This window comes from Aythya marila (assembly GCF_965140915.1).
Source record: "Aythya marila genome assembly, contig: HAP1_HAP1_SCAFFOLD_421, whole genome shotgun sequence".
Taxonomy (NCBI): Eukaryota; Metazoa; Chordata; class Aves; order Anseriformes; family Anatidae; genus Aythya; species Aythya marila.
In genome coordinates this window covers 34,111-59,722 of record NW_028137216.1, presented here as the reverse complement: position 1 = coordinate 59,722, position 25,612 = coordinate 34,111, and the positions used below count along the sequence as shown (strand labels likewise).

General features: G+C 46.5%; 1 protein-coding gene across 1 annotated transcript; it reads left to right on the top strand.

Moving 5' to 3' along the window:
- Positions 1-892: 892 nt before the first annotated feature.
- Positions 893-24,949, top strand: LOC309891118 (dnaJ homolog subfamily C member 5). The gene is made up of 6 exons (XM_082785508.1): positions 893-1,062; positions 14,024-14,091; positions 17,735-17,870; positions 20,218-20,431; positions 21,486-21,657; positions 22,513-24,949. The coding sequence occupies exons 3-6, from the start codon at positions 17,764-17,766 to the stop codon at positions 22,614-22,616; spliced, it is 597 nt and encodes a 198-aa protein (XP_082641634.1). The 5' UTR covers positions 893-1,062; positions 14,024-14,091; positions 17,735-17,763; the 3' UTR covers positions 22,617-24,949.
- Positions 24,950-25,612: the final 663 nt, after the last annotated feature.

Below are 25,612 nucleotides of genomic sequence, written 5' to 3'. Positions count from 1 at the left end.
CCTCCATCAGGGCGCTGCTGCGATCTCGCCCTTCCCAGGGGGAAACCTGAATAACTGGGAAAAACACCCCGACCCCGAGCTTCCCATCGACCTGATTGCCTCTAATTATAAACCAAAGCTTGTTTATTAAAAATGAACCAGCTCCTGAGGCGGGCGAGAGCCCCCAGTCCTGAGGGGGGCAGGCTGGGGGTTGAGGGGGTGCCCAAAGGAGGGGGTGCATGAGGAGGGGCAACAAAGGTTGGATCTTAGGAAGAGTTTCTTTACCAAAAGGGTTGTGAGGCATTGGAACAGGCTGCCCAGGGAAGTGGTGGAGTCCCCATCCCTGGAAGTCTTTAAAAGACGTTTCGATGTAGAGCTTAGGGCTATGGTTTAGTGGGGACTGTTAGCGTTAGGTCAGAGGTTGGACTCGATGATCTCGAGGTCACTTCCAACCTCGAAATTCTGTGATTCTGTGAAAGGGGCGATGGAGCTGGGCTAGTGCCGAGGGTCAGCACCTCCTGAGGAACCCCGGCACCGCCGCTGCACCCCAGGGGACCTACGGGAACCGAGCCCTGTCCCCCCTTTTCCCCCTCAGCTCCCGCTCCCCTCAGCCCCGTCAGGGCGCCGAGCTCAAGGGACGACGAGCAGCCCCAATTCGCATCCCTCCCTGGTGGTCTAGTGGTTAGGATTCGGCGCTCTCACCGCCGCGGCCCGGGTTCGATTCCCGGTCAGGGAAGTTCCCTTTTGTTGCTCCCTCTCCACGCCCCGCATTCTCACTGCGCACGCGCCCCTCCCTCCTCTCCTCCCCCCTTCACGCGCGCTCCCGCTGCGTGCTCGCGCCCGCGCAGGAGGAGCGGCGCATGCGCGGTGCGCGCGGCTCCGGCCCCTCCCCCGCCCGCCCGCCCGCCCGCGGTCGGCGTCGCCGGGTCCCGTCAGGAGCGCTCAGGGGGCGCCGCCGCCGCCACCTCCCGGAGCCGCCCCCGCCTCGCTCCGCCCCGCCCGGGGCTGCCCGGCCCCGGCCCCGGCTCCGGTACCGGCCTCGGTCTCAGCCCCGGTACCGGCAACGAGCGCGGGGGGGTGCAGGTGAGCCCCGGCGCGGCCTCAAGCTCTGGGCCTCGGTCTGGGCCCAGCCGTGGCGTGAGGGGGGGACGGGGCTGAGGGGAGGCTGGGGACTGAGGTGAGGCTGGGCCTAAAGGGGGCCTGAGGGGGCTCTGAGGGGCCTGGGGAGGCTCTGAGGGGGCCTGAAGGGGCCTGGGGAGGCTCTGGGGGGGGTTCTGGGGGGGATGGGGGCTGAGGGGACAGGGCCTGAGGGGAGGTTGGGGGCTGAGGGAGCGCTGAGGAGGCTCTGGGGGGGCTCTGGGGGGCCTGGGGAGGCTCTGGGGGAGATGGAGGCTGAGGGGAGGTTGGGGACTGAGGTGAGGCTGGGCCTGAGAGGGCTCTGGGGGGCCTGGGGAGGCTCTGAGGAGGCTCTGGGGGGCCTGGGGAGGCTCCGAGGGGGCTCTGGGGGAGATGAAGGCTGAAGGGGTTGAGGACTGAGGCGAGGCTGGGCCTGAGAGGGCTCTGGGGAGGCTAATGGGGCTCAGAGGGGGCTCTGGGGGGGCTGAGGGGGTCCTGGGGGGCCTGAGGAGGCTCTGTGGGGGATGGAGGCTGAGGAAATATTGGGAGCTGAGGCGAGGCTGGGCCTGAGGAGGCTCTGAGGGAAGGTTGTGGACTGAGGGGGCTCTGAGGGGGCTGAAGGGAAGCTGTGGGGGCTGAGGGAATGGGGGCTGAGCCCTGAGGGACCCTGAGGCCCAAATGGGGGCCGTAGGGGGGGCACCGGGGGCTGGGGCTGTGGGCACAGGGCGAGCCCCGGGTGGGTCGGGAGCCAGCATCCATCCCTCCGTGCTGCGGCGCTGGGAAGCACTGCGGCGCCTTCCCTGGGAAGCTCCTGCTTGGGGGGGTGGGAACCCCTTCCTCCTCTTCCTCCTCTTCCTCCTCTTCCTCCTCCTCCTCATCTGCCGCCCACATGCGCATTCCTCTGCCGCCCCACAGCGTTTTAGGGGCTTGGATCCTCCGGCTCGGGGCTGTAAAGATTGAGAAAGAGACAAAAGCACAGGCCCTGGAAAGGTGAATCCTAAATGAAAGCCGTTTGTGCGCCGTGGGGACTGTGATTCACCATGACTGGCTTTCGCTGGAGGGATCTCGGAGGCTTTTTGCTTCCCCTTCCTTCCGTTGTTCTGCTTATTTTTTTTTTTTTTAAAAATGATTCGTAACTGCTCAGATTACGCCGCTCGTTAAGCACGGCGTATTACCGGCAAGCAAATCCAGCTTTAAAACCAGAAACTTGCGAAGGCAGCATTATTCTAATTATTTGCGCGGTGTTCCGTGGCTCTCGCATTAAGAATTCCAGGCAGGAAATCCTGGTGGTGCCGAACGCACCGGGATGGAGCAGCCACGGTGGGGTCGCTGATAACGCCGCGCTCCTGCCCTCCTGCTTCATCGACACCTCGCTGCCGTGGGCTTTATAGCTGGGGGAGCCGTCCCCGCCTTGGAGAGCAAGGTGGAAACCCTCTGTGCCTGCGAAGGGAAAGCTAGCCGGTGCTATCCTTTTTTTTTTTTTTAAGGTTTGTTTTTGTGGAGGTGTTAATTTTGGGGTAATGCGTGCCGAGAGACGTTGCTGTAGAGCTGTCTGTGCTTAACGGCCGTTCTCATGCGGTAAAGCTCAAGAAAACTGCGTACATCGGGTCCGTGATCACGCAGCGGTATAAAATAATTCTCCCAGCTAATGTCTGTCAAGTGTTCCTGTGCTGGTTTATCTTTAGGAAATAAAAACGCTGTGTCTGTGTTTAAATACCACATGGGTTTGCTGCTGCCGAGGCAAAAACTTGCAGGCCACGTTCACCCGGTGGTGGTTCACCCGCTTCCTTGGGCAAGTGAAGCTCTCACCAGGAGCCAGATGTGAACACAGCCCAGAAGGTCTTGATTTTCCTTCTGAAACCCATCAGGATTGTACCTATTTAGGTTCTTATGTAGTGTCAGCTGCATTTAAGTGGAAATTATTACAGTTACAACAATTTTGTTAGAGGTTTTTTTAAAATTTTGAGGTGTCTGTTGGTTTTGGGCTGCTTACATTGCTGTTTACTGTTTTGTTTACCTTTGGTAGAAACTGGTGGAGTTCTAACCTAAGAGATTACGAGAAATAGGCACCAAATTAATTTGCATTAATGAATTAGTTCTAATTTAAGTACCCTCTGCTTTGGGAGGGAGAAAAGAGGGGTGACAAAAGCTGGAGTGAAAGAGGTTGATTTCGATAGAGTACAGAATGCAAAGGAGTTTAATTTTATTGAGCAGCTTTCTGCGGTTTGCTCGTGGTGCTCTGAGGACTTAGAGAAACGTGTCCTGCTGTTGGCTGAGCAGCCTGCGGTGTGGCCAACCCCCAGCGTGGAGGTGAGGCTTTGACTCACAGCTGTTTGCAAGCATGAATAAATGTTTCTTCCCTCCATCCGTTACTTGGTCTTGGGGATTGTCCGTGGTGTTTAAATGAAGGGGAGGTGCGGCAAGTCCGTCCTTTTTCCACCCAAATTTCTGTGGTGTTGCACTGATGAACTGCGGGTCCGAAGCAGCGCTAAAACCCAAGGGGTGGTTTCCTAACTTGACGGGGCGGCTGCTGCTATATTTAACCAGCCTTTATCAGGGAACGGCTGCGAAAAGCAGCGTCTTTGTAGTATGTTTTGTCTCCACGTAGCCTTTGCGTCCGCGTTAATTACTCCCCACAAGCACCAACACCTTTCGGGCTGCCCTAAAAGCCAAGAACCCTGCCTGCTGATCAGCTGGCGAGCCTCCCTCTCTAGCATGGCGTGAACGAGGCAGCGTGGTTTGTGGTCGAGGTGGCACAGCCGTCGGTAACGTCAGTTGCGAAGCTGCCCGAGGTGGTTGGAGCCTGCAAACGCTGGCTCTGCAGCTGATCAGAGCAGCGGGGGAAATTTCTCTGCTCCACAGGCAGGTTTATCTATGGGGCCGAGGGCAGAACGTGATGTGGGGGCCTGGTGGTACGCAGGTTGGGTCTGAACATCGTGGCTGGGCTTGCAAGTTGAGGTCTTAGGTGGTGGTTGTCATTTGTCATCGTATTTCTTCTTGATCGGTGTTCAGGCATTTGGGTGGTGAATGTGAATGGAAGCCTCGCTGGGTTACTTACATCCTGCTTTAGGTCAGATGTAAGAGGTGCTGATGTGGCTCTTTCTTATTTTAATTTATGAATTCAGTTGCCCAGGTGTCCTCTCTGGGAAGGAGGGCATGATTTGAGAATGGCAGGCGGTTCTGCAAACCCCTTCTGTCCACGTGAATGCCTTAACGTGCAGCAACGATGCCGTAACCACCCTGCGACGAATGCTCTGCTTCCCTCAGTTTCCTGGTGTTTGCTCTTATTTAAATCTCTTTAATATTGACATCCAGATCAAAATGTTTGTGGTGTGTTTGGGCAGCTCGGGAGCGGGGCTGCCTGTTCCTGGGAGGTCTCACCCGAGGAAGAGGCATTTTCAGAGCCGGGTTTGCGTTCTGTTCGGCAGGTGGCCTCACCTCTGGGATGGGACCCCTAACCTGGGAGCAGACGGCGCGGAGCACGGCAGCAGACAGCTCAGCAGCCCCGGGAAGTAGTTGTGCGACTGCAGGACACAGAGGGGTCGTGGCAAAGTCTGGGTGGAGGTACGAGGGGCATGCCGAATGCTGAGGACCAGAGCAGAATGGAGCAATTCTTTATTTTAACACAGGAAAAATATTTTCCTTGTTCTCCAGTAATTCAAGTCAGGTGAATTAAGCAATATTGGTTTAGGAGCATCCGTGTAAATGCTTTGCGTGTTTAACTCTCTGCCTGTGCTGGCCAGCAGAGCTCTTCTCCGATTTCAGAAAGGTTTGGTGGCTGGATGTTTGCAAAAGAAAAGGCTTGAAGAGGAAAGGAAGTGGGGAAGTGCTGTTGGTGTGTGGCTGTCAGCAGGTTGCTGATGCTCGAGAGCTGCATGGGAATTCTGGCTGTTATTTTAATGTGTTTTTGGGAGGATTTTGGTACTGCCTTGGCTGCTGCTGGTCTGCTGACCAGCGACTGGGTTTGTTGTTGAAAGGCAGGAATTTGAGTAGTAGTATGTTTTAAGATTAGCTCGGATGTTGAGCTGGACCCTTATCTTCACAACTGGGCTTCATCTGTTTTCAGTAGAAAGTGCACGGTTTAGCTCAGCAGCACTCCGTTTCCTACTGCAGATGGTGTAAGCTGATAGCAAAGAATTACATTCCAGAAGGTAAATTCTTCAAAACATTGCTGAAATATTTTAATACAGTGATAATAGCTACCAAAAAGAGTAACGATTTTCTTCTCTGCGTGCAGGAGCTAAATAATGATTCCTGATGTTAGGTAGCGGGGTTTTAGTGGACTGATGCCGTGTAGGATTTTCTTGGGCTGGGGTGAACAGGTCTGCTGTAGGATCTGCTCAGATTTCTCGTGTCCTGGCGACTTCTCCTAACTGCACCGAACTTCTATCTGCATTGCACTAAAACGTGCCTGTTTAAAATCCTTCTCCGCCTTCTTTGGAGATGCCGAACCACTTTGAATGCCAGCGTGTTGTAAGGGCAGCATTAAAATTCAGTGCGTTTTCCTTCAAGCTGCAGGTTTTCCTCGAGACCTGAAGGTGCAGCGGCACGGCGGTACCCATGCGAGCAGCACGAGGCTTCTCGGCCCAGGTCAATTGAAATTAGCTGTCCCCTTCCCTTTTGTCACCTCCTCAAATTGGTTGTGATGACAACACAAGTTCTCGATGAAGCTGCATTACCTGGTAGTGCTGATGTTCTGGCACGTTTGTGGCCAGAAATATGGCCAAGATAGGAAAGGGGAACGTGTAGGATCTATAGGATGGTAATACATTGCCATGAAGGTAGAAAAAGCCCAGAGTTTACTGATGTTACGGGAGCCAAATAGGAAGTTGCAAAAAGAAGAAACCTGCACGTGTCTGCTTGCTTTTCTCCTTTTAAACCTTTACATTTCTGGCTGTATTTCAAAGGAAAATATTCTATTTCTTTCCATCTGTCATTGCTTATTCTACGTCTTACCAGGATTTTCTGTTCCTGCGATGGCAATATCTTGGCGATTTTATTTATGCTCGGAAATATTTTGCAGTTTTTGTGCCACAATTCCAGCACGGGGCGTGTAAGACACATGTGGGCCTTGGCCTAGGCTGGGCCAGACATTAAAGAGATTTCCTTAGGAATCTGCTTTTCACAGCACGGGGATTTAGGAACGCTTCCTGGAGAAACATAAGGAGGTTTAAAGCTGCACGTCGGGAGAAGGGGGACTTCAGAGGCCTCCCTCCAGCTGCTTTGCTGGCGGTCACTTGTGATGATCATGGATGGCTGCAGTCATCCAAAACGTGCCCAGTGTGGGAAATCCATTCCACCAAGGCCAGGTTGCACCGCCTGAGATATTTCTAATTTCAGGTTTCACCTATTCTTGCTTGGCAGGCGGTTAGAGGATTTAACAAACACGCTAAGAAACGTCTTAATCTTGCTTCTCTGAAGTCACGAGGGCAGCGTGGAAGTTGGTGTTCTTGCTGCTGATAAATGCAAGAAGCAGAATGGGATGTGGTGGAGATCTCGATCGGGTCGCGCTGGGCGTCTCCGGCACGTGATGGCTGCGGGAGCAGCGGGCAGAAGGGGCGTGAAATAAATTCACGGCGTGTTCACGTGCTTGGGAAGGGCACGCGGGGTCCTTGTGAAACCAGCTGCTGTCTTGTGCCGGGAATTGAAACTACTTTTTTTTCAGTTTTGCTCTGGTTTGGGTCCAGCAGGGGCTGGTGCTGTCCTGACACAGCGCCAGGTCGCAGCAAGCACCCGTGTGTGGGCTCAACTCGCCTCAATGTGCTGCATTTCAGGGGGGATCTCACTGCTCGGGGACGTCGGTGGGGCAGCTGTCTGTTTCTTTTCCTCCTTAGGGGTTTCTTTTCCTTCTTGCCCTGTTTGGCCTCTCCTGTTCCTCTCATTACTGGGGAGGGAAGGGCAGCCTTTGATACCTCGGTTACAGCCGAGGTGACCGGTTTCTCACAGGCTGTAACCAGTGATGTTTGGTGATATTTTCTGCTCTACATAGAGTCGAAAAACCCAATTCAGTGACTACTGAAAACACTGAATTGATTCAAGTTCCAGGTTCGTTTTGAGTTCCTGTTCTTTGCGAGCTTTAGGACTGCTTTCCATGTGATAACCACCCAGCTCCAGCAGTCACACGGCGAAGCAGTTTCTCCACCAAGAGCGACTGCAGTGTGTGCCTCCAGTTACTGGGCTGAGCGGGGGAAGAAAACCAGGCAATGAACCACGTCTGCTCTTCAGAAAGCTTCTTTCCTTATCGCAGGGGTTTGGGTGGACAAACAGGCTGGTGGTTCTTCTTGGAGGCCCTGAAGTTAGTGCCAGGAATCACAGCGTATAAGGAAATACCACACTTAGCTGCAAAGAGACCATTTTGAACACTGAGCAAAATAAATGCACGTTGAACAGAAATACTTGGCCTGGATGACAGTGAGAATATTGCTCTTTGTTAACGACTCTCTCCCTCCGTCTTTTTTTTCCTTTCCTTACCAAGTTCCTGATTTCCGTGCTCACTTAATTCATCCTTCTGGCCCTTACAAAAATTGCTTTGCCACAACGTTTGCTATTCACAATTAGCTTAGGAAAACCAGACAGGCTGAATTAATCAGAAGTTGTTGGGAGCTGCGTGGCTGGAACTTCCCAAGCGAGTCGTCATTTCCCTGAGTGGTTCAGACAACGGGGTAACAGGAACAACGATCCCCGTGACTTCATTTTTTGGTTCCAGCCCTGAAACGGGATGTGTTGGATGAGATACCTCGCAGGATGAAAACCCAGCGTCTCCTGTAGCTGTCCTCTCAGGTGCAACTTCAGAGCCCGGTTTCTTGCATCTTATCTTAAAACCACGTTTCTTCCCGTGACTTCTTGTTGACATCTTCAGCACAAAGCCTCTTGTGTGTTAAAAATTATCTTTTGGTGATGGCTTCCACTCTTCCTTCCTTGCCGTTACGAAGCTGCTTAAATGTAGAGATAGCTAAACTTGCTTAAAAGTAACCCTAAGTAAGGAAACGGTGGTATTTTGCAACAAATTCTGCTCCTTTTGGGGTGTTCAGGAGGAGGTACTGCCAGACCTGGAAAGAGCGTGAGGATACCGGTGGTTTAGCATCACACCACGGGTGCGGGCAGAGCGACGAGCTGTTTAACTCCGGTGTCAGGTAGGATCAGAGGGAGGAATGAAAACAGCAGTCACAAAAGCCATAGGGTTTCCTGGCTTCGTTCTCAGCTGTTTGGGTGGAAAAAAAAGCCTAAATGTGATAATTCCATGCTTTACAGCAAAACTGAAAGCCGTATTTACTAGGAATGGCAGCGATTAAATTATGAGGTAGTGTAATAGCCGTGATTTTGTCCTGATGCCTCTGAAGTGTGACTGCAGCCTGAAAACTCATCTTACAAAATACATATGCGTTGGAATAACTCGGTTACAGGCAGTCTGCAAGGCGCTTTTTTCCCTAAGTGCCAGGTTTGCAAACCAAGTCCACGTCTCAAACTCCCGCTGTGTCTTGTTGTTAATCACCGGTGAGGAGTGGGAAAATCAGCACCGTTCTGTTACCGTGTGATTTCTAAATTACCGGCTTGCTTTTTGCCTAAATAGCCAGGAAATAGTGCTGCCAGAGTGAGTGGTGGAACTGAAGACCAACTTCACCGCACGGCTTGCGGGTTAGATGTGTGCAGGGAGAGAGAAGAGTGGGAATAACTATCGGTACGCTTCGTGATCCTGAGGGTGGGATAACACAAATCCTGGGTTGGTGAGACCACGCTGTGTAATTAGAAAATACCAAGGGGTTTCTCTCCTGTGAGAAAACGGCTGCTCAAATGGAAACCACTCTGGACCAACCCCTGGGCTTTATTTTGGATGTTTCCAGCCAAATGAGCCCAGCAGAGACAACGAATGAGGTCCTGGGTCTGGAGCACGTCGCAGTGCAGACTGCTTGACCACGGGGTTTGTGTGCTGGTTCACGTGTTGGTGTGTAGTAAGAATAGAGTTACATTAGGAAATCATTCACAGAGACTTTATTCCATGCTGTGAAAGCCATTTTTAATTGCTAGGCACTAAATGCGTGTCATCTGCCCCAAAGTACTTTTAGGAAGCTGTAGAAAACTGCAGTCTGAGTTGTATAAACTGTGCTGGTCGGTTCAGGTTCTCTCAGTCCTAATGGATCCTTACCTGGGCCTGGAGATGCTCTGCTCATGCCTGTTCCCCCTCACAGCAGCCCGGCACCAGGGTTTGGAGGGGTTTCTCCCACCTGCTTAGGGCCCACTTCTTCCTAGGGACTTCACTTCTTGTGTGGGTACAGCCTGGAAAATAGGAAGGGAAAAACAGCCTGGTGGTTTGCTGTTGTTTCCATACATACCTCCTTGGTATCTGATCTTGTCTGAAAAGAAAACAAACCTGTTGTGCTTTTTTTATTTTTTTTGCCTTTGTTTCTTTCTGGTCTGATAAAGAAGCCTTTGAATGCCTGCGAGAGGCTTGGGGTTTCTGTTTTGTACGGGAGGAAATTAAAATGTTCTTTTCTCTGGCAGTTTCTGTGAGGAAGTGAAATGATGAAATAGTGAAGTCTCCTCCCCGCTCCACAAAAACCGGGGAAATGCAGTTGAGTAAGTAGGAGAAGAAGGGATTTTTAGAGATGCTTAATTTTTAAACCGTGCAAAAGGCCAAGTCTTTGGAGTGGAAGTCTTCACAGCTGAAGGATACAAGCGCTGCTCGTCTTAGGCTGGGGAGACCTGATCGGATACCAGAGGTAAAAGTACGTCAGAGAAGAGCAGCTTCTTCTTTTCTGTCTTGATCAGTTAAGGAAAAATAAAGGTGAAGTATTGTAGATTTTTAGTACCTATGTGGCTTAAGAGAACCAGTTACGTTGGTGTCAGACAAAGGCACTTCAGCCTTTTTTTTCCTGACCTGTGTGGCTTGGAGGGTGGCTGTGTCTGGGAGTTTGGCTCTCTAAATTCTGCTGGTGTTCTGCTTCTTTTGCGTTTTTATTCCTGACTTTTGAAGAGGGAGATCTGTGTGCTGGCTCGGGGAAGATACAATTAACAGAGAGCTGAATGGCAGAGATTAATGACCTGAAAACAGAGGTAAAGGTTTTCAAAACAAAACGTTTGACTCGATCATTTTAGACCAGGTTGAACATGTGCAAATTACCTTCTATTGCTGGTACAGCCTGGTGGGTTTTGCTTTTTTATGCGTTAAACTATTAAGTCAGTAACAAAAACTTCATGATTAAAATGGCCAAGAGTTTATTTAATGACAGACAATTGCAGTAATCAATTAGTTGTGAAATAATTCAGGTCTACCATTTGCACTGTGTAAAACCATGCTTATATATTCCTGTCCTGATGTGGGGGAAGAACTTACCTTTTAGTCTGCCTCCCTGGCTGGTAGCAAAAGAAGACAGATGGATTTTTTTTCTCCCTCTCTTGCTGCTGTAGATGCGCACGGGTTCATCTGGCCCTGCCCTTGCAAATTAATTTCTAATAAATCTCTTTCCCTTCGGTGGACAATTTGTAACTTGAAAGATGGGTTCGTGTTTGGGAATGTCACAGCGTCGTTTTTTTGTGTCTTGGACTGCTTACGTGGCTTTTCTGAGATGCACTGCGTAACCTTTCCTTGTTCCCTTTTTTTTTTGGCTCGCCAAAAACTGCCTGTGCTGCAAGAAGGTGCTGCTGGGCGGCCGGGCCTCCCTCACCCACCTGGAGCTGCTTGGCTTTCCTGCACGGCTTGTCTGCAGCTACACACAGCTCGGCCTGACCCCAAAAAGCAGCAAGGTGCTTGGAGCAACCTGCAGAGGGTTTGGTGGGTTCGTTTTGCCAGCCTGATCCACTTTGCTGAGCTTCTGCCCCAATATTTTTTATATATATTTTATTTGTTACAAATATATTTTATTTGTTTTAATACAACACCTTCAGTCGTGTTGCTTAGCAGTGTGAGCTGTATTTTTAAGCGAATAAACCCATGTGTTTGTTCTGACACTTCTGTATTTGAAGCTTAATGCTTTACTCCGTTGGTGTAGTTCGTAGCAACAGGACTTTTAATGATAGTTTATTCAACTCAGCTAGCGTGGAAGGAGCTGCACCTCGTCAAATGCTTTTAAAAAAGTGCAAGATCTCCTTTTTTAGAAGAAGTAAGTGACATCAGCATCACTCACCCGCAGCACTGAATGTTTTCCCTGATTGGTTTTAGTGCACCCACATGCTATGAGTGGTCAGTGATCCAAACACCGCGTAGATGGTCATGGAGAAACATTTAGGAGTAATAACGAGGCAAGCAACACAACTGATGTTTTTTCTTAAATTTTTAGGTAGCCGAGTAAGCAAATGTAGTTTTTTTGGTAGCCATATCTAATTTGTGACATTTGCACTCTGCCCTATAAACTACTGTAATGCCATAAGCAATAATTTAATTTTGCTGAAGGATTAAGTAGGAGAAATAAAATCCTAAGCAGGGAATCTATCCTAAAACAAGGTTTTAAAGAATAATTCTTCTAGCTGAGGGGGACAGAAAATGTAAATCTAATAGTTATTTTTTTTTCATGATACAGAAACCATTCCTTGGTAGGTTTGAATCTTACTCTAGTATAAGGTCCAAGGTCACAAGTTTTTATAACAGGTTGGTCAATCAGACTTAAATGGCTGCATTTTAATCTGCTAAGCTCATTAGAGCAACAACACTCGCAGTGCTGTAGTTAAGTTTGCTCCAAGTTTCAGTGCAGCCTCAGTCCGTAGTGATGGGCCTTACCTCAGGCTAGACCTGAATCAACAGGGAAGTTGGGTTGCCTGGGACTTCATTTATTTTAAAAACTGTTTTTTAACCCACTTCTACTTTAGAGGATTCAGTGGAGATTTTATGAAAACTTTCACTGCTGGAGACCCATCTTCTGTTCCAAAGGGAGATAAATTGGGGCTCTTTGCAGGAGAAAGATGCGTGCATTTGGAATTAATTCCGTGGCTCTTAGGTCAGCCTTACCTGGGTATTTACATGTTAAAACTCTCTGGAGTCAACGTGCTCTTCAGGATTAAAGTCAGAAAGGTCCATTTACAGCTTTCTGCAATTACACTTTACCAGTTTTTGGTTCAAGGACAAGTGAAGTTAGAAGAACTGGTGTTGGCATGAGCAAAGTAGTTGAAAGACCAGACAAGTGTCCCGAGCGTGTTTCTTCATTTGTGCTACAAAGCTTCTTGCCGTGGTTTTAATACTGCTGAGTTTGGAACCAGGTAACATCCATTAATCTTGATTATTTTTTTTTTAAAACAATTCCTTTTTCTTTGCAAATTTTTGTCCTTTTGTTTTCTCTCCCTTTGTTTCTGTTCTGATACCCGGGGGTAGCTCCAGGCAGGGTGTGATGTGGAGCCGAGGAGCCGCTGGCCGTGGTGCAGGAGAGCCCGGGGCGCCCTGCGGCTGGTGCCCCGCTGGCGGCAGCAGGAAGGAGGAGATGAAGTTGACTGTGCTCTGATCTAATCAGAAGTGGCTTTGTGACTCCTGGCGTGGGCTAGGTTTGTTCTGTACCTGCTTAATCAGAAATAAATTCCGATTTATTGCAGTGATGGCTTTTCCCTAAGGTTTTCTGCAGCACCATCTAGCTTTTTGAAGGTCCCTCTGTTCATGTTCTCTTGTTTTCATGGTCTGCAGCAGCCCGTGTAACTTTATCTTGACCGACAGGAGTATTTTCTGTTGCTGCAGCACCTCAGGTTCTCTCCCTCCTTGTATGCTGAAGCAAGGCTCTTTTCTTCCCTCTGCAATCTGCTTCAGAACACGGGAATGGGAATTAGAATAGTTTGGAAGGGACCTTCAAAGACCATCATGTCCAACTGCCCGACCACTTCAGGGCTAACCAGAAGTTCAAGCATATTATTAAGGGCTCAAGAACCATCCTTTGGGATAAAAGTGAGGTTTTCTTGATGGAAATTTGCCCTGGCAAATTGAAGTGGAAGCACATGGAGCAGTGTGGATGTTGTGCAAAATGACGTTGAAATTGGCAGAGTGCAGCTGCTGTCTCCTTACATGTCTTGGTCATCAGAGAGGCAGTGCTGTTACTACCTGTGAAGAAAGGTGCAGTACAGGCAGTGCTGTTACTTCCATTGAAAATAAAAAGAAATATATATGTTGGTCAGGAAGGCACGTGGGATGTGAACGCTGCTAAACCCTCTGTGCTGTGCAGGAGTTGCAGTGCCGTGGGTCACTTCGCCTCCCTGGCGAGGGAGGCAGGAGAGGCTGCGTGCCTGCTGCTCCTGCGGTCCTTTAGCAGTCTCTCTCTAACAACATTACAGGTTCTCAGGACTTAAAAAGCACACTTCCCTTGTTGAAAGTCCAGATCTTTCACAAATGCCTAAGAAGAAAAAGCCTGAAGTCTTACTGATAAGTGGTTTGTGTGTGCCCAGAGCTATCAGCGTGCCTGGCATCTTATTTTGGTTATGTGTTTGTCTCCGTGTAGGAGGTTTGGGAGAAGAGGCTGAAGTTACAGATAGAAGCCCAGAGCCCTTTAAAGTACAGATTCAAGTATTTCTAACTTCATTTGACCTAATCATTTCTGAAGATAATATTTTACATTGTGGAGATTTCCTGTAGTGTAAGATATTTGGGGCAATAAAAATACTCTTGTTTTATTTTGGACATTGACAGCAAGGCAGCGTGTGAGTGAAAGCATGATGGAAATACTGAGATGCAGCCTTCAAACTACGTTCCTTGATGCCAGCTGACCACATGGTAGGAAGGTGTATGCGTGGTGACTGTGTCCTGGCTGCACTGTGCCTCTGCCTTCCCGGCAGCTCCAATATTTATCTACTTCAAGTGAAAATTCTGCATAGTTAGATAATGGTTAACTTCTTTATTTCACTTCCTTCTCATTTTTAGCACATTGCAAAGGATTGTTCCGACAAAATAATGGGATGACAACTTGGCAATGAGTCCTCAACGTAAGTCAGTGAAAAACTGAACTTGCTTTTGTTCTGTCTTTAGGAGATTCGGTTCTGGAGGTGCCTGCGAGCAGTTACCGCTTACCTCAGAATAGTCCAACGAGATTCCAGGTGAGTGCTGGCTTTTGTGGTTTCCTGCAGCTGTGTGGGAAGAGCCTGTCTCTTCGGTTCCTGCCCTGCACTTCCAGCATGGCTTTGCATTTCATTTTCTCATATTTTACGTAATGTTCTTCTGTGGTAATGTTCCGAAAGTTATTCGGTTTCCCCTGCCCCTCCCAGACTTGTCGGTGGTGCTGAGCATCCGCAGCTCCTTCAGCAGCCTTTCCCTGAGCCTTTCCCCCAGTGAGGAATTCCGAGTGAGCAGCTGTGCCTTTGTGGCTTACATGGAAAAACAAAAAAAAAAAAAGAATTTGAAATGTGGAAAGAGATATTTTAGGCAGCTTGGTGCTATAGTTTCCAAAGGTTTGTTAACGACTAAATATTTAATGCCCCAGCCTTGGAGTGAAGTGGAAAGCTGCTGTTGTTAGGCAGCTCGTGGATGCTGATGGCACTGAAATAATGCTTACCCTCCGTCAAATTAGCCCTCCATCACTGTATTGCTCCAGGTTGTGCTTCTTTCCAGCAGAGATGTGACTTCTGTAACCTCCCCACTCCTTCCTACCAGACAAATAAGCTTGGTGTCTTGGAAAAGTTGATGCCCTGCTCTCTGCCCCCTTCCAGTTCACCTTCTTGCTGCAGGATCTGCTGCTTGCCAGAGCTGGGGCTGGAGGAGTGGTGGAAATTCATGGCTGGGGCTGGGAGAGAAGGAGGCAGGGCCCCTCCTGCCAGCAGCAAGCTGCTAGCTCGGGAGGTCTCGGGCTGAAGGGGCAGGCGTGGCCGGGCCAGGTTTGGCTGGGATAAGGTTTAAAAGGGAGAAGTTTCAGCCCTCCTTGCTTCTAACCACCTGATCTGCTGTCATCCTTGGTGCTGATACTCGCTGGGATGTCCCTAAAAAATGGCAGGGAACTATCCTTTTTTCTTTGTTTTAATTGTAATCTGCCATTTTGATGGGTTAAATTCAGGTTATAAAAGGGTCTAAGAAGCAGCAAACCTGGCAGAAAGAAACATATCAACAATTTCATGAAGCTTGATAAGATTCTTTCAAGAAGTTAAAAAGAAAATCAGTCTTTCTAAGGCCCAATTTACCATTGATGTGTATAAAATATTTATACGCAGTTTTCCTGCAACTGTCCAGGTTTAATCTAATTCTTTTTGTTAAGCTGGTGCCGATTACACTTATCTGGCCACGCTGAGAGCAGTTGCATGTTCTATTAAAGCTGACTAATGCGGGACAGTCTGGCACACAGCTGGTTAAAAACTGTGCTGTTTAATCCGGGGGATTACCTTTCTTCAGGACCTTCTGAGCGAAACCTCTTCAGGGAATCCTGCTCGCTTAGAACACGCAGCAGATGCCTTGTTACTGCTGGGTACAACACTTCTTTAAAAACAGAGCTGTGCTGTGAGTTAGAGCCACTTGTAAAAACAGGAGGGTAGGCAATATCCTGCTTTATGAAGTCCTGTAAACTTAAATAACTCGTGCCTTTATTGGATTTGTAATTCTGTTCCGTATTTGAAAAGCCAAAGGTTGCTTTCGTAGTCATAAGGCTGTGCTGATCCTTTAAATAACAAGTTTCCCAGGTGAATTCCTGTTACCACCTTGGCCTCCGTTCTTCTGCTGATGCCTCCATGTCCTCTTCGTTCCAGTATTGAAAAGTAAATGCAAGCACCCCCCTACCCTGAACTTTTCAGATGAAAATTATTAAAAAATTGTAGCAGCATGAAATTTTATTCCTATAACTGTCTTTATTCTTGACAAGCAGCCTACAGACTGATGGCGACAGCCTGCATCAAATTAAATTTGTTTCTACTAAGCCAATTGGCCCTCATTTAACAGTAGAGATTTTATTAAGCAGAACATGGTGTGTACCTGTGATCTGCAGCATCCGTGCGCCAGGAGCGTGTTGGATTGATTTGGAAAGGAGCTCATTTTGCTTAAATGGAGCTACAGACTGCTAAACACAGGTAGTAGAGTGCCAGAGAAGCATCCCTAGGGCTGGATGCTGCTCACAGCCCGTGGGCGTGATAGAAAGTGCAAGAGAATTTCCCAGGAAGGCCGTGAGGAAGAGGTGGTGCTTGGTGGATGAGAATGGAGCGCAGGAGCCTGCGCAGCCATCGGGGCAGCCTGTGTGATTAGCTAGATTACTGGATCCACGTCAGGATCACCAGTCTTTGACCTCCGTAGCGGGACTGCTGGGGGGACAGGCTGGTGGTGGCAGGCGTGGAAATCCCACCCTGGAGGGTGTTTTGTCTCCTGTGCTCTTGGACGGGATGGTTCTTTATGGTTTTCCTCTCCTTGATATTTTTCCTCTCCTGTGGAAACAGCTCAGTAGCTTATCACTATCTTTTTTTTTAAAAAAAAAAAAACAAAAAACAAAAACAAAAACAACAACAACAAAAAAAACAACAACAACAACAACAAAAGATTTTTTCTTCCTCCACACGTATCCTCCTTCCTGACTTGGAGTGTATTTTGTATTCTTGGCCTATGATTTTAGAGCTGCTGCTATTCTTACTACTGTTATCATCATCATCATTATTAATTTACCACTTCTTTATTAGGTAGCATTTAATTAAACTTACCACAGCTGCCGATGATTTCTTGAAGGAAATTAGATGAGAGTTTACTAGTTCAGCAGCTGCACTCCAGTTACCAAAACCAGACCCAGTTATCAGCATTAAACTAATTTAAAGCTGGGGAGGCCGAACACAGCAGAGTAGTTACCAGGTAGGCTCTGAGAATCAAGAACCAAGCAGTGACAGATCTTTGAGTATTTCTTTTAGGTAGCATTTAAAAAAGCTGAAGTTATTAACTTTGTTATATAAGACAAAGGGTTAAATTTGAAAAGTCTGGTGCTTTAAATATCTTTTTCAAAGTCTACATAATCTGGTGTGGGCTAGCTGTAATGACATAATCCAAAAATAGCCAATAGTCTTCTCTTCGATGCTCATCCTCGCTGCAGTTCTGCAGCTAAAGAACGGCAGATGCTAATCTCCTAAGGATGTTAGAGGGCGTATCCATATCTGTCTGCACCGTGTCGCCGGGGAGACCTCCGAGGTCTGCACATCTGAATTTAGAGCAGGAGGCTGTCGCTTTCCAGTAGTGTGATTTATCTAGAAGACAAGTTAAATGGTCGGTTCACAGATTTTGGTTCTTAGGGGGGAGATGGACGCGGAGCTTTGTGCTTACCCCGTGCACCTGTGGTGCAAAAAGGCAGCCTCAGCGTGACAGCAGCCTCGCTGTTGTCCAGTTATTTTTCTAGCTGTTGTCATGAATAAATAACATTCAGACAAAGAAGATGAACAGCATTAGGGATGTGTATGTGGGACATACCTGTAGCTCCGCTTCAGCTGTTGGTTTTTATTTTATTTTTTTAAAGAGTGGAATTGAGAACATACACCGGTGATTCTGTAGGACCTGGTGCTGTGTTGAAGGTGTAGCAGTTTTCATTGGTAATTCACTGTTGGGTTTTTTGAAACTTTTTAACTTCCACATATATTAAGAGCTTTTTCTCTTCAACGCCCCTTAAAACCTACAAGGTGAATTTTCACGTGCAGTTCTCATACCCTGAAGCCTCTCTTTTCAAGGCTGATTTCTGTAATAAGGTCTTTCTTCTTTTTAGTTTAAGCATTTCTTAATTTTTATTTTTTTTTCCAGGGACCACTCCTCTGTTCAGGCTAGTTAAGATGGCAGACCAGAGGCAACGTTCGCTGTCTACCTCTGGAGAATCGTTATACCATGTGCTAGGACTGGACAAGAATGCTACTTCTGATGATATTAAAAAGTCATACAGGTAAAGGTTTGAGTCTTACACCTGTTGCCTGATACCACAAATAGCTTTTTAAGTGTTCAACCGATGTGGTATTTATGTATAGTCTCAAGTTGGTTTATTTAAAACCTTTGCAAGAAAAATCTGCGAGGACACCAGGTGAAAACACGTGGTTTCTTTTAAAAATTGTGTGGAAACCGTGCCTAGACTTTGTGTGCAAGACTTGTTAGATCCCTAAATGTTCTTTATAGCAAGTTAAATTCTCAAATATGCAGTATCATTCTGCAAGTTCTTTATCTAAAAGTTGAACCAAGTTTTAAGGCTGGGAGCAGAGTTGAACTCCTCATTTACGTTCTGTAGCTTTGTGCCTGGCTTAGAGAACACAGCTGGGCAGTCCTGCACCTTTATCCATCACTTCTAGTTCTGACACTGTGAGGTGCAGACTGAAGATGTAAACAAGGATGGAGCCTGACAATTCTTTCTAAAATTACATGCAAAATTTCTGACTTTATGTGGAGTTAGTTTTAAAATTGGATTTTTTTTTTTACCTCTTTTCTTAAAGTTGGACAAGTGAAGTGGCTTCACATTGACCGAGTAAAAACTTAAAGTCCTGTAACCATCTTATCTTCCCCCATTCCCCTCAGACTTGCTTATATGCAAGTGCTTTTTTTTACCTTAAGCATGAGCTACGTACGGTCGTGTTATTTGACAAGTGGCAGTGTGTTTAACATTACACTAGGGGTCAGTAGAAATCTTTACTTGAGAATACATAACTTTTCTTCTAGTTCTCAACATTTACCAAAACCTTTTTTCCTTTCCAAGTTACTTTTTAATACTGATAGTGCTTACAGAGTGAAATCCATGAATAAATTAGGCAGACAAACTATCCAGAATTAGCTATGGCTTTCTAAAATCTTCTAACTGGAAGTTTGAGGCAGTAATCCCCTAGCCTCGGTGACCAGAAAATGACTTCACTCATGGGAGTAAAAACTGCAAACATTTTTTCCTTTGGAGGAAGGACTCGACTGGATCCAAGGGGGAATGTAGCTGCTTAATGTGTATCTGAAATGTCACCTTATCTTGTTGCCTCTGCTCTTTTACTGGCCACCTCGTTTTCGTTCCATTTGATCTGGGATGTCCTTTGCTGGCCTGTGGGCTACGGAATCTGTGTGCACATGGGAAATGAAAAATATTTATCTATTGCAACCTGATAGTAGCGAAGTCCTCTTTAAGTTTACATAACTTCCCTCTAATTGTAAAAACTGTGATTGCTTCAGTCCTCGCTGAGCCTATGGCATTACTGGCAGCCCTGGATGTTACCTTCCCACACAACATCATCACAGTATAAAAATGCTTCAAGTGCACGTTTGTTCTATTATTTGAACTCTGATGTTGTGTATGTGCATCCAGACCTGTTCTTGCACAAATATTTTATCTGAATATTGCCCAGCTTCAAAGTTGTCATGGGTAAATGTCTGCAGGTTTCTTTGTGTTTGTTAAATAACAACTTGTGGTCATTTTCTACAAAAGGACAAGTGCCTTTTTGGTGGTGGTGAGCATAGAATTCCAAATCATTTTCTGCTTTGGAGCACAAATGGCTCAAATGGCCAAGCAGTGTTTTTTCTGTGTTCTTTAAAGAGGTGTTTGGCCAGTACTGATTTCTTTCACTGCTTGGGCCGTGTCTGAACTTGCAAATTCATCAGTCCTTAAACTTTTGGATTTTTGTGCTATCCTTTGTGACCTCTGGGTGCTGTAAACCGCTATCATTTAGTTGTAAGATCTCGGATGATATGGGGAGGTACGTTAAAATTTCCTGATATTTCGAAACTCGAAAGCCAGTTCTGTTCTAGCAAGACTTGAACTGAAATGTATTTTGTACCTGCACAGGAACTGGTGAATTAACCACAAGTGATTGTCTGTTCTATTTTTGTGTTCCACCGCTGTAGATAAGTTGTGGCAGCTTGCTTATATTTACTCTTTGATACTGTATCATAAACATGCGGTGTCTCTTTCTTCTGTTAGCTTGGTTTTTGCTTCAGCAGCACGAAAACCTACTGGTGGAAATTGCTGGGGCTGAGGGGTAGAAGGGAGTGCTTTCTTCTTTTCTTCATTGTGCTGAATTTTTCCAGTGGATTTCTGAGGATTCAATCCAGCAGTCTGAAATCAATCCTGCAAATTAAGCTAGACAGTGCAGCAGTGTTTTGTTATCAACAGGGAAGTGAATCAGAAATGAAGGAAACCAGGGCTGCTTAGATACTTTCAATGGGGACTTGAAAACCTCTTCTGAGTGGCAGGCTATGGAACAAGGAGGTGGTGGGGATGGGGAACACAAATCCCATTTTTTAATCTGTACTCTTTTTGCTTTCTGCAGGAAACTTGCATTGAAATATCATCCTGATAAAAACCCTGATAATCCAGAGGCAGCAGAAAAATTTAAAGAGATCAATAATGCACATGCAATATTGACCGATGCGACGAAGCGAAACATTTATGATAAGTATGGTTCTCTGGGTCTGTATGTAGCAGAGCAGTTTGGTGAAGAAAATGTGAACACGTATTTCGTCCTATCCAGCTGGTGGGCAAAGGTAAATAAAAGCGCAAGGAGAAGTTATTCTGGATTGACATTTAAAATCCTTAAAGAGCTCCATTTGATAATGGTGTTTGCTTTTACTTCTGGAACTTGTTGAACCTCTGACACCTTGTAATTTAACCTTCTTTTAACTGTGATTTCACAGACTCCAGATTATTTGTTCACTTGCCAATCATTGTTTCTTGTACAGTGGAAGAGTCTCACAGTGTACCAAATTGCACTGCATGTTTCTTCACAAATACTTCTAAAGTTTTTTTTAAAGGTGAAATAATTATTGTATAGATGTCTTCTGTTAGCACCAAGGAATTATTTTACTGGACTCATTTTTAAGCATAATATGCCTTGTTTTTCTACCATGTTGCCAGCGTTGTCTCCATCTCTCTGTCCCCTTGTAGGAAGTGAAGTCCCCAAATCATAGTGATTTGCTATCTTGTACGATGATTTTTTCAAACAGTTCTAGGCAGTGACCTCTGAAAATTTTCATTTTGCTCATTGCAACTCGTGGTGATGGGCACCCAGATGGGCTCAGCTGGCTTTGTGTTGGTTTGCTCAGGTAGTGGTAGGATCTAATCTCCTAACTTCAGTGTGATTTAGCTTTGCAGCCATGCCTACGGCCTTGGTAAGTCCCTGCTGTAGGTACATGACAATCTGTACGTCGGCTAGCTAGTGTAAATCTGGGCCAGGGATATTATGCAGACTCCAGTCTGTCCTAAACTATTGTGCCTCTGGATTTCACTCCAGATTTGCTTCAGCGTCATCTTGTAGATGTAGCAGAAAACACAGACCACTTAAACCTAATTTCTAGGAATTTCTTCAAGTGAACCAGACTGACAGTATTCAGCTCAGTAGAAAATGTTCATAGCTGTCACCAGTTTTGCACATATTTTAAATACCTCACGGTGGTTAAATATAAAAACGTAGCCAATATGTTATGCCTCTACATCACTTTTTTTTTGTCTCTAGTTTCCATATCAAAGTCTCACAAACTCAATGGTCACAGCGTGGTAGGCGTAGATTATGAACATTTCTTTATCTTCTGTCCTCTGCAGGCCTTGTTTGTGTTCTGTGGGCTCATCACAGGCTGCTATTGCTGTTGCTGTCTGTGCTGCTGCTGTAATTGTTGCTGTGGGAAGTGTAAACCTAAACCTCCTGAAGGCGAAGAACAGGAATACTACGTCTCTCCAGAGGACTTGGAGGCACAGTTGCAGTCAGATGAAAGGGGTAGGTAAAAAAAAAATAAATAAATTAAAAAAAGCTGTGAGATCTGTACAAGTGTAGGATGACTGATGTTCAGAGAGTATCGGTCTCTGACCTCGTGCTCAGTGGGCTATTTAAGGAGCAGTGCTGGCTTTGAAGAGAGATCAGCACAGGTCTCTGGGGGAGAAGAAGCACCAGAGTTTAAACGGTTACACGGGTAACACCACCACAGGAATACAGCTGCTGAGAAGTCCCCGTGGGTCTGTTCAGCTTCGGAGAAATGGGTGTCTGCTGTGGTTTAACCCAGCGGGCAGCTGAGCAGGGAGCCATTCGCTCGCTCCCCGCCCAGTGGGACGGGGGGAGAGAATGAAAAGAAAAGTAAAAGAACTCGTGGGTTGAGACAAGGACAGCTTAATAAGAAAGAGGGGGGAAAAAAGTGAAAGAAATTAAAATAACAACAAAAAGAACAGACAAAGCAAGTGATGCACAAGGCAGTTGCTCACCAACTGCTGACCAGTGACCGAGTGATGGCAGCCCCCATCTGCTTCTGTCCCCTCCCAGCTCCTCGTGCACCCCCAGCCTGCTCAGTAGTGTCCTGGGTGTGCTCTGATGATGTTTGTAACTGCTATTGCTGAATGGTGGGAGAGCAGCAGCTGCTCTTAAATGCAGAAAGAAATAAAAGCTACATACAGAACATTTATTGCGAGGCTAATGGCGGTGTGTGCAGACTGAAAGACCATAAATCCTCATCGTGCTCTAGAGGAGTGTAAAATTGTGTTATCAAAGTGTTGCAGGGAGACAGACCTTCCGCTTGCCACGCCACAGAACGCTGCTTTTTCTTCTGCTTGACGTGCTAAACCTTTTGTCTTTGCTTTTCAGAGGCCTCAGACGCACCTATTGTGATACAGCCAGCATCAGCCACAGAGACGACCCAGCTCACAGCTGACTCTCACCCCAGCTACCACACTGATGGATTTAATTAAGTTAAGGAAACACTGTAATTAGAATGGATAAAAAAATTACATGGCCAACTCAACACTAGAATCATGAACATTAGAAGTAGAGAATGGGGAGGGGGAAAAAATTCTGCCAGAGTAAGAAGGCAGCTTTCCAACCTGCCGAGAATATTTTGTAATCCCTTCAGCCTTTTGTCACCTTTCAGTGTCGTATCTTGATGATACGTGAAGTGCTGTAGCATGCAGTATTTAAAGCAGTTTAGCTACGGTTTTATGTTTTCTTTCTCTTTTTTTTTTTTTTTATAGCATGTATGGAGTTATGTTAAATGTCTGTGGTGTAATGTATTGAGTTGTCACAATATGTGTGAGGGAGACATTCTGCATTTTAAGCAGTAGTACTGGCCTAAAAATGAGATTTAAAAAGAAAAAGTTTCACAGAAGCCACCATTTTTTCCATACAGCCAAGCTGTCAAAGACCTTTAAAAGTTCATGATTTTCATTTGGGTGCAGCAAGCCAATTCTCTTATTCCTGCATTGTTTAAGCAAGTTTACAAAGCCAAGAACCAAAAAAAAAAATGCCAGTCCTGCAGAGCTGGAGTTCTCTTTAATGCTGGTTTTCAGCTTAAATAAATCTACCTTGAAAAATAAGAAGGGAGAGTTTCCAATCTTTGAACAGGTAAATTGATGAACACCTCTTTATGCATAAGGGTTATCCTCAGTGTCAGTGTAATCACAAGCTGTAGTTTGTCACAAAACCAACTGTGAATGGGTTTCTTTGGTGGTGGCGGTGGGATTTTAACTGCAAGCACAATTCTGGTTTGGTTTGTCTTTTCCTGAAATGCTAAAGACCAAATAGTGCAGCTTTTCGGAATGCATGAGAATCTTAAAGTGAAACTGGTTCATTGGTTTTCACTGAGAGCAAGTGGATAAAATACAGACAGTAGGCAACAGCATAAATGTTAAAAAAAATAATAATAATAACAATTGGCTTTTACATTTTTCTCTAATATTCTGAGATACTAAGAGACAAATGGGGTATTCCGTGTTTTTATAATCCATTAGCCCTTTAATTTTCTCATGAGCATCTTTGTGGAGCACTTAAATGGCTTTTTAAGAACAAACCACCTTTCTTGATGTTTATATTGTATAATTTGCACATTGTTTTGCGTTTAGACTTGTTTACACCAGTTTTTCTTTTCCTCGGAACAACTGTGGGGAAACCATTGAAAGGTTTCCTGTTCTGTTGTGAAGCCAATAATGTTTGAATACTTCTCTTGAAACTGTGGTTGACTGAGATTTGTTTAACTGTTAAAGAGGCATTTTAGTCCGCTGCTGAATCGCTGGTGTATTTTGTTGTTAATTCTCTTGGTTTAGGTGATACGGAGCCGGGATCTAGAGCAGCTACCAGTAAGCCTACGTGTGGCGCTTCTAGCAGTTAATTACAGCCTCGTTAATTCTGCTCTCATGGTTTTATATCACAATGCCTCTGCTGTTCTTTGTACCCTCATCTCCCCTTTTTCATCTTTCACCTGTTTCTGTCCAGAGGCTATTTACAGCCTCCCGTCCGGGGTGTGCTTTGAAGGTCTCTCCCGCTGCTCTTTTAAGGTCCAGGCGTTACAAATGGGGTAAAAAAAAAAAAAAAAAAAAAGCACTGTCAGGCTGTGGGAGCTGCCAGCGAATGAAGGGTACCCTCCTGCCAGGGAATCTTTCTGAATTTATTTTCACTCCATCTGTGCATGAGCTGGAAACGATAGAGCACATAAAATCTGATGTGAAGCCACGCTCAGCGCACTGGGTAGAAGAAAATGTTACCAACACAGTCTAAATACCGAGGGAGGAACGCGTGCAAAGTGGGATTTTACTGTCGCTCTTGGTACAAACCCATGTTTATTGCTCGCCTGTTGCAAATAAGCATGCTTTTGTCACCACATCAGGTTCCAAAAAGGAAAACTGACGAGATATAAGGAGCACATTTGTTAACTTCTGCCTCGTAGATAGGCCTTCAGACCGGAAAGGTTGTGGGTCAGTGAAAGATTCTAATTTGTCAGGAAAACTTCCTTGAGTGGCCTTGAGGACAGTTGTGATTTGGCTCGAGGTCTTCAGTTAATTCTTTGTTTGACTCCTTGGAAAGAAAAGCAATTTTAAAGCTTAAAAAAATGGCATCACGTTGGCTGTCCTTGTAGGTTTTGCCTGGTGCTGGTTCTGGGTGTTGAATTGCACCCTGGATTATGCTTGAATTTCACAGAATCACAGAATTTCTAGGTCAGAAGAGACCGCAAGATCGTCAAGTCCAACCTCTGACCTAACGCTAACAGTCCCCACTAAACCATAGCCCTAAGCTCTACATCAAAACGTCTTTTAAAGACTTCCAGGGATGGGGACTCCACCACTTCCCTGGGCAGCCTGTTCCAATGCCTCACAACCCTTTCGGTAAAGAAGTTCTTCCTAACATCCAGCCTAAACCTCCCCTGGCGCAACTTAAGCCCATTCCCCCTCGTCCTGTCCCCAGGCACGTGGGAGAACAGGCCAATCCCCACCTCGCTGCAGCCTCCCTTGAGGTACCTATAGAGAGCGATAAGGTCGCCCCTGAGCCTCCTCTTCTCCAGGCTGAACAAGCCCAGCTCCCTCAGCCGCTCCTCGTAGGACTTGTTCTCCAGGCCCCTCACCAGCTTCGTCGCCCTTCTCTGCACCCGCTCAAGCACCTCCATGTCCTTCTTGTAGCGAGGGGCCCAAAACTGAACACAGAGCCGAGTACAGGGGGACGATCACCTCCCTAGCCCTGCTGGCCACACTGCTTCTGATACAAGCCAGGATGCCGTTGGCCTTCTTGGCCACCTGAGAACTCGCTGGTTCGAGTGGCCCCTGTAATCCACGCAGATCAGGCGATGTTGTCAGCTTAAACAAACAAAACCGCCCTGGGGGATTTTTTGGCTTTTTAAATGAGCGCAGTTGATACGATTGACTGGGTAGAGCGAGATGAAGGCTGTTTTCCCCGTGCGCTCTGCGTGTGTTTCTCCCATCTC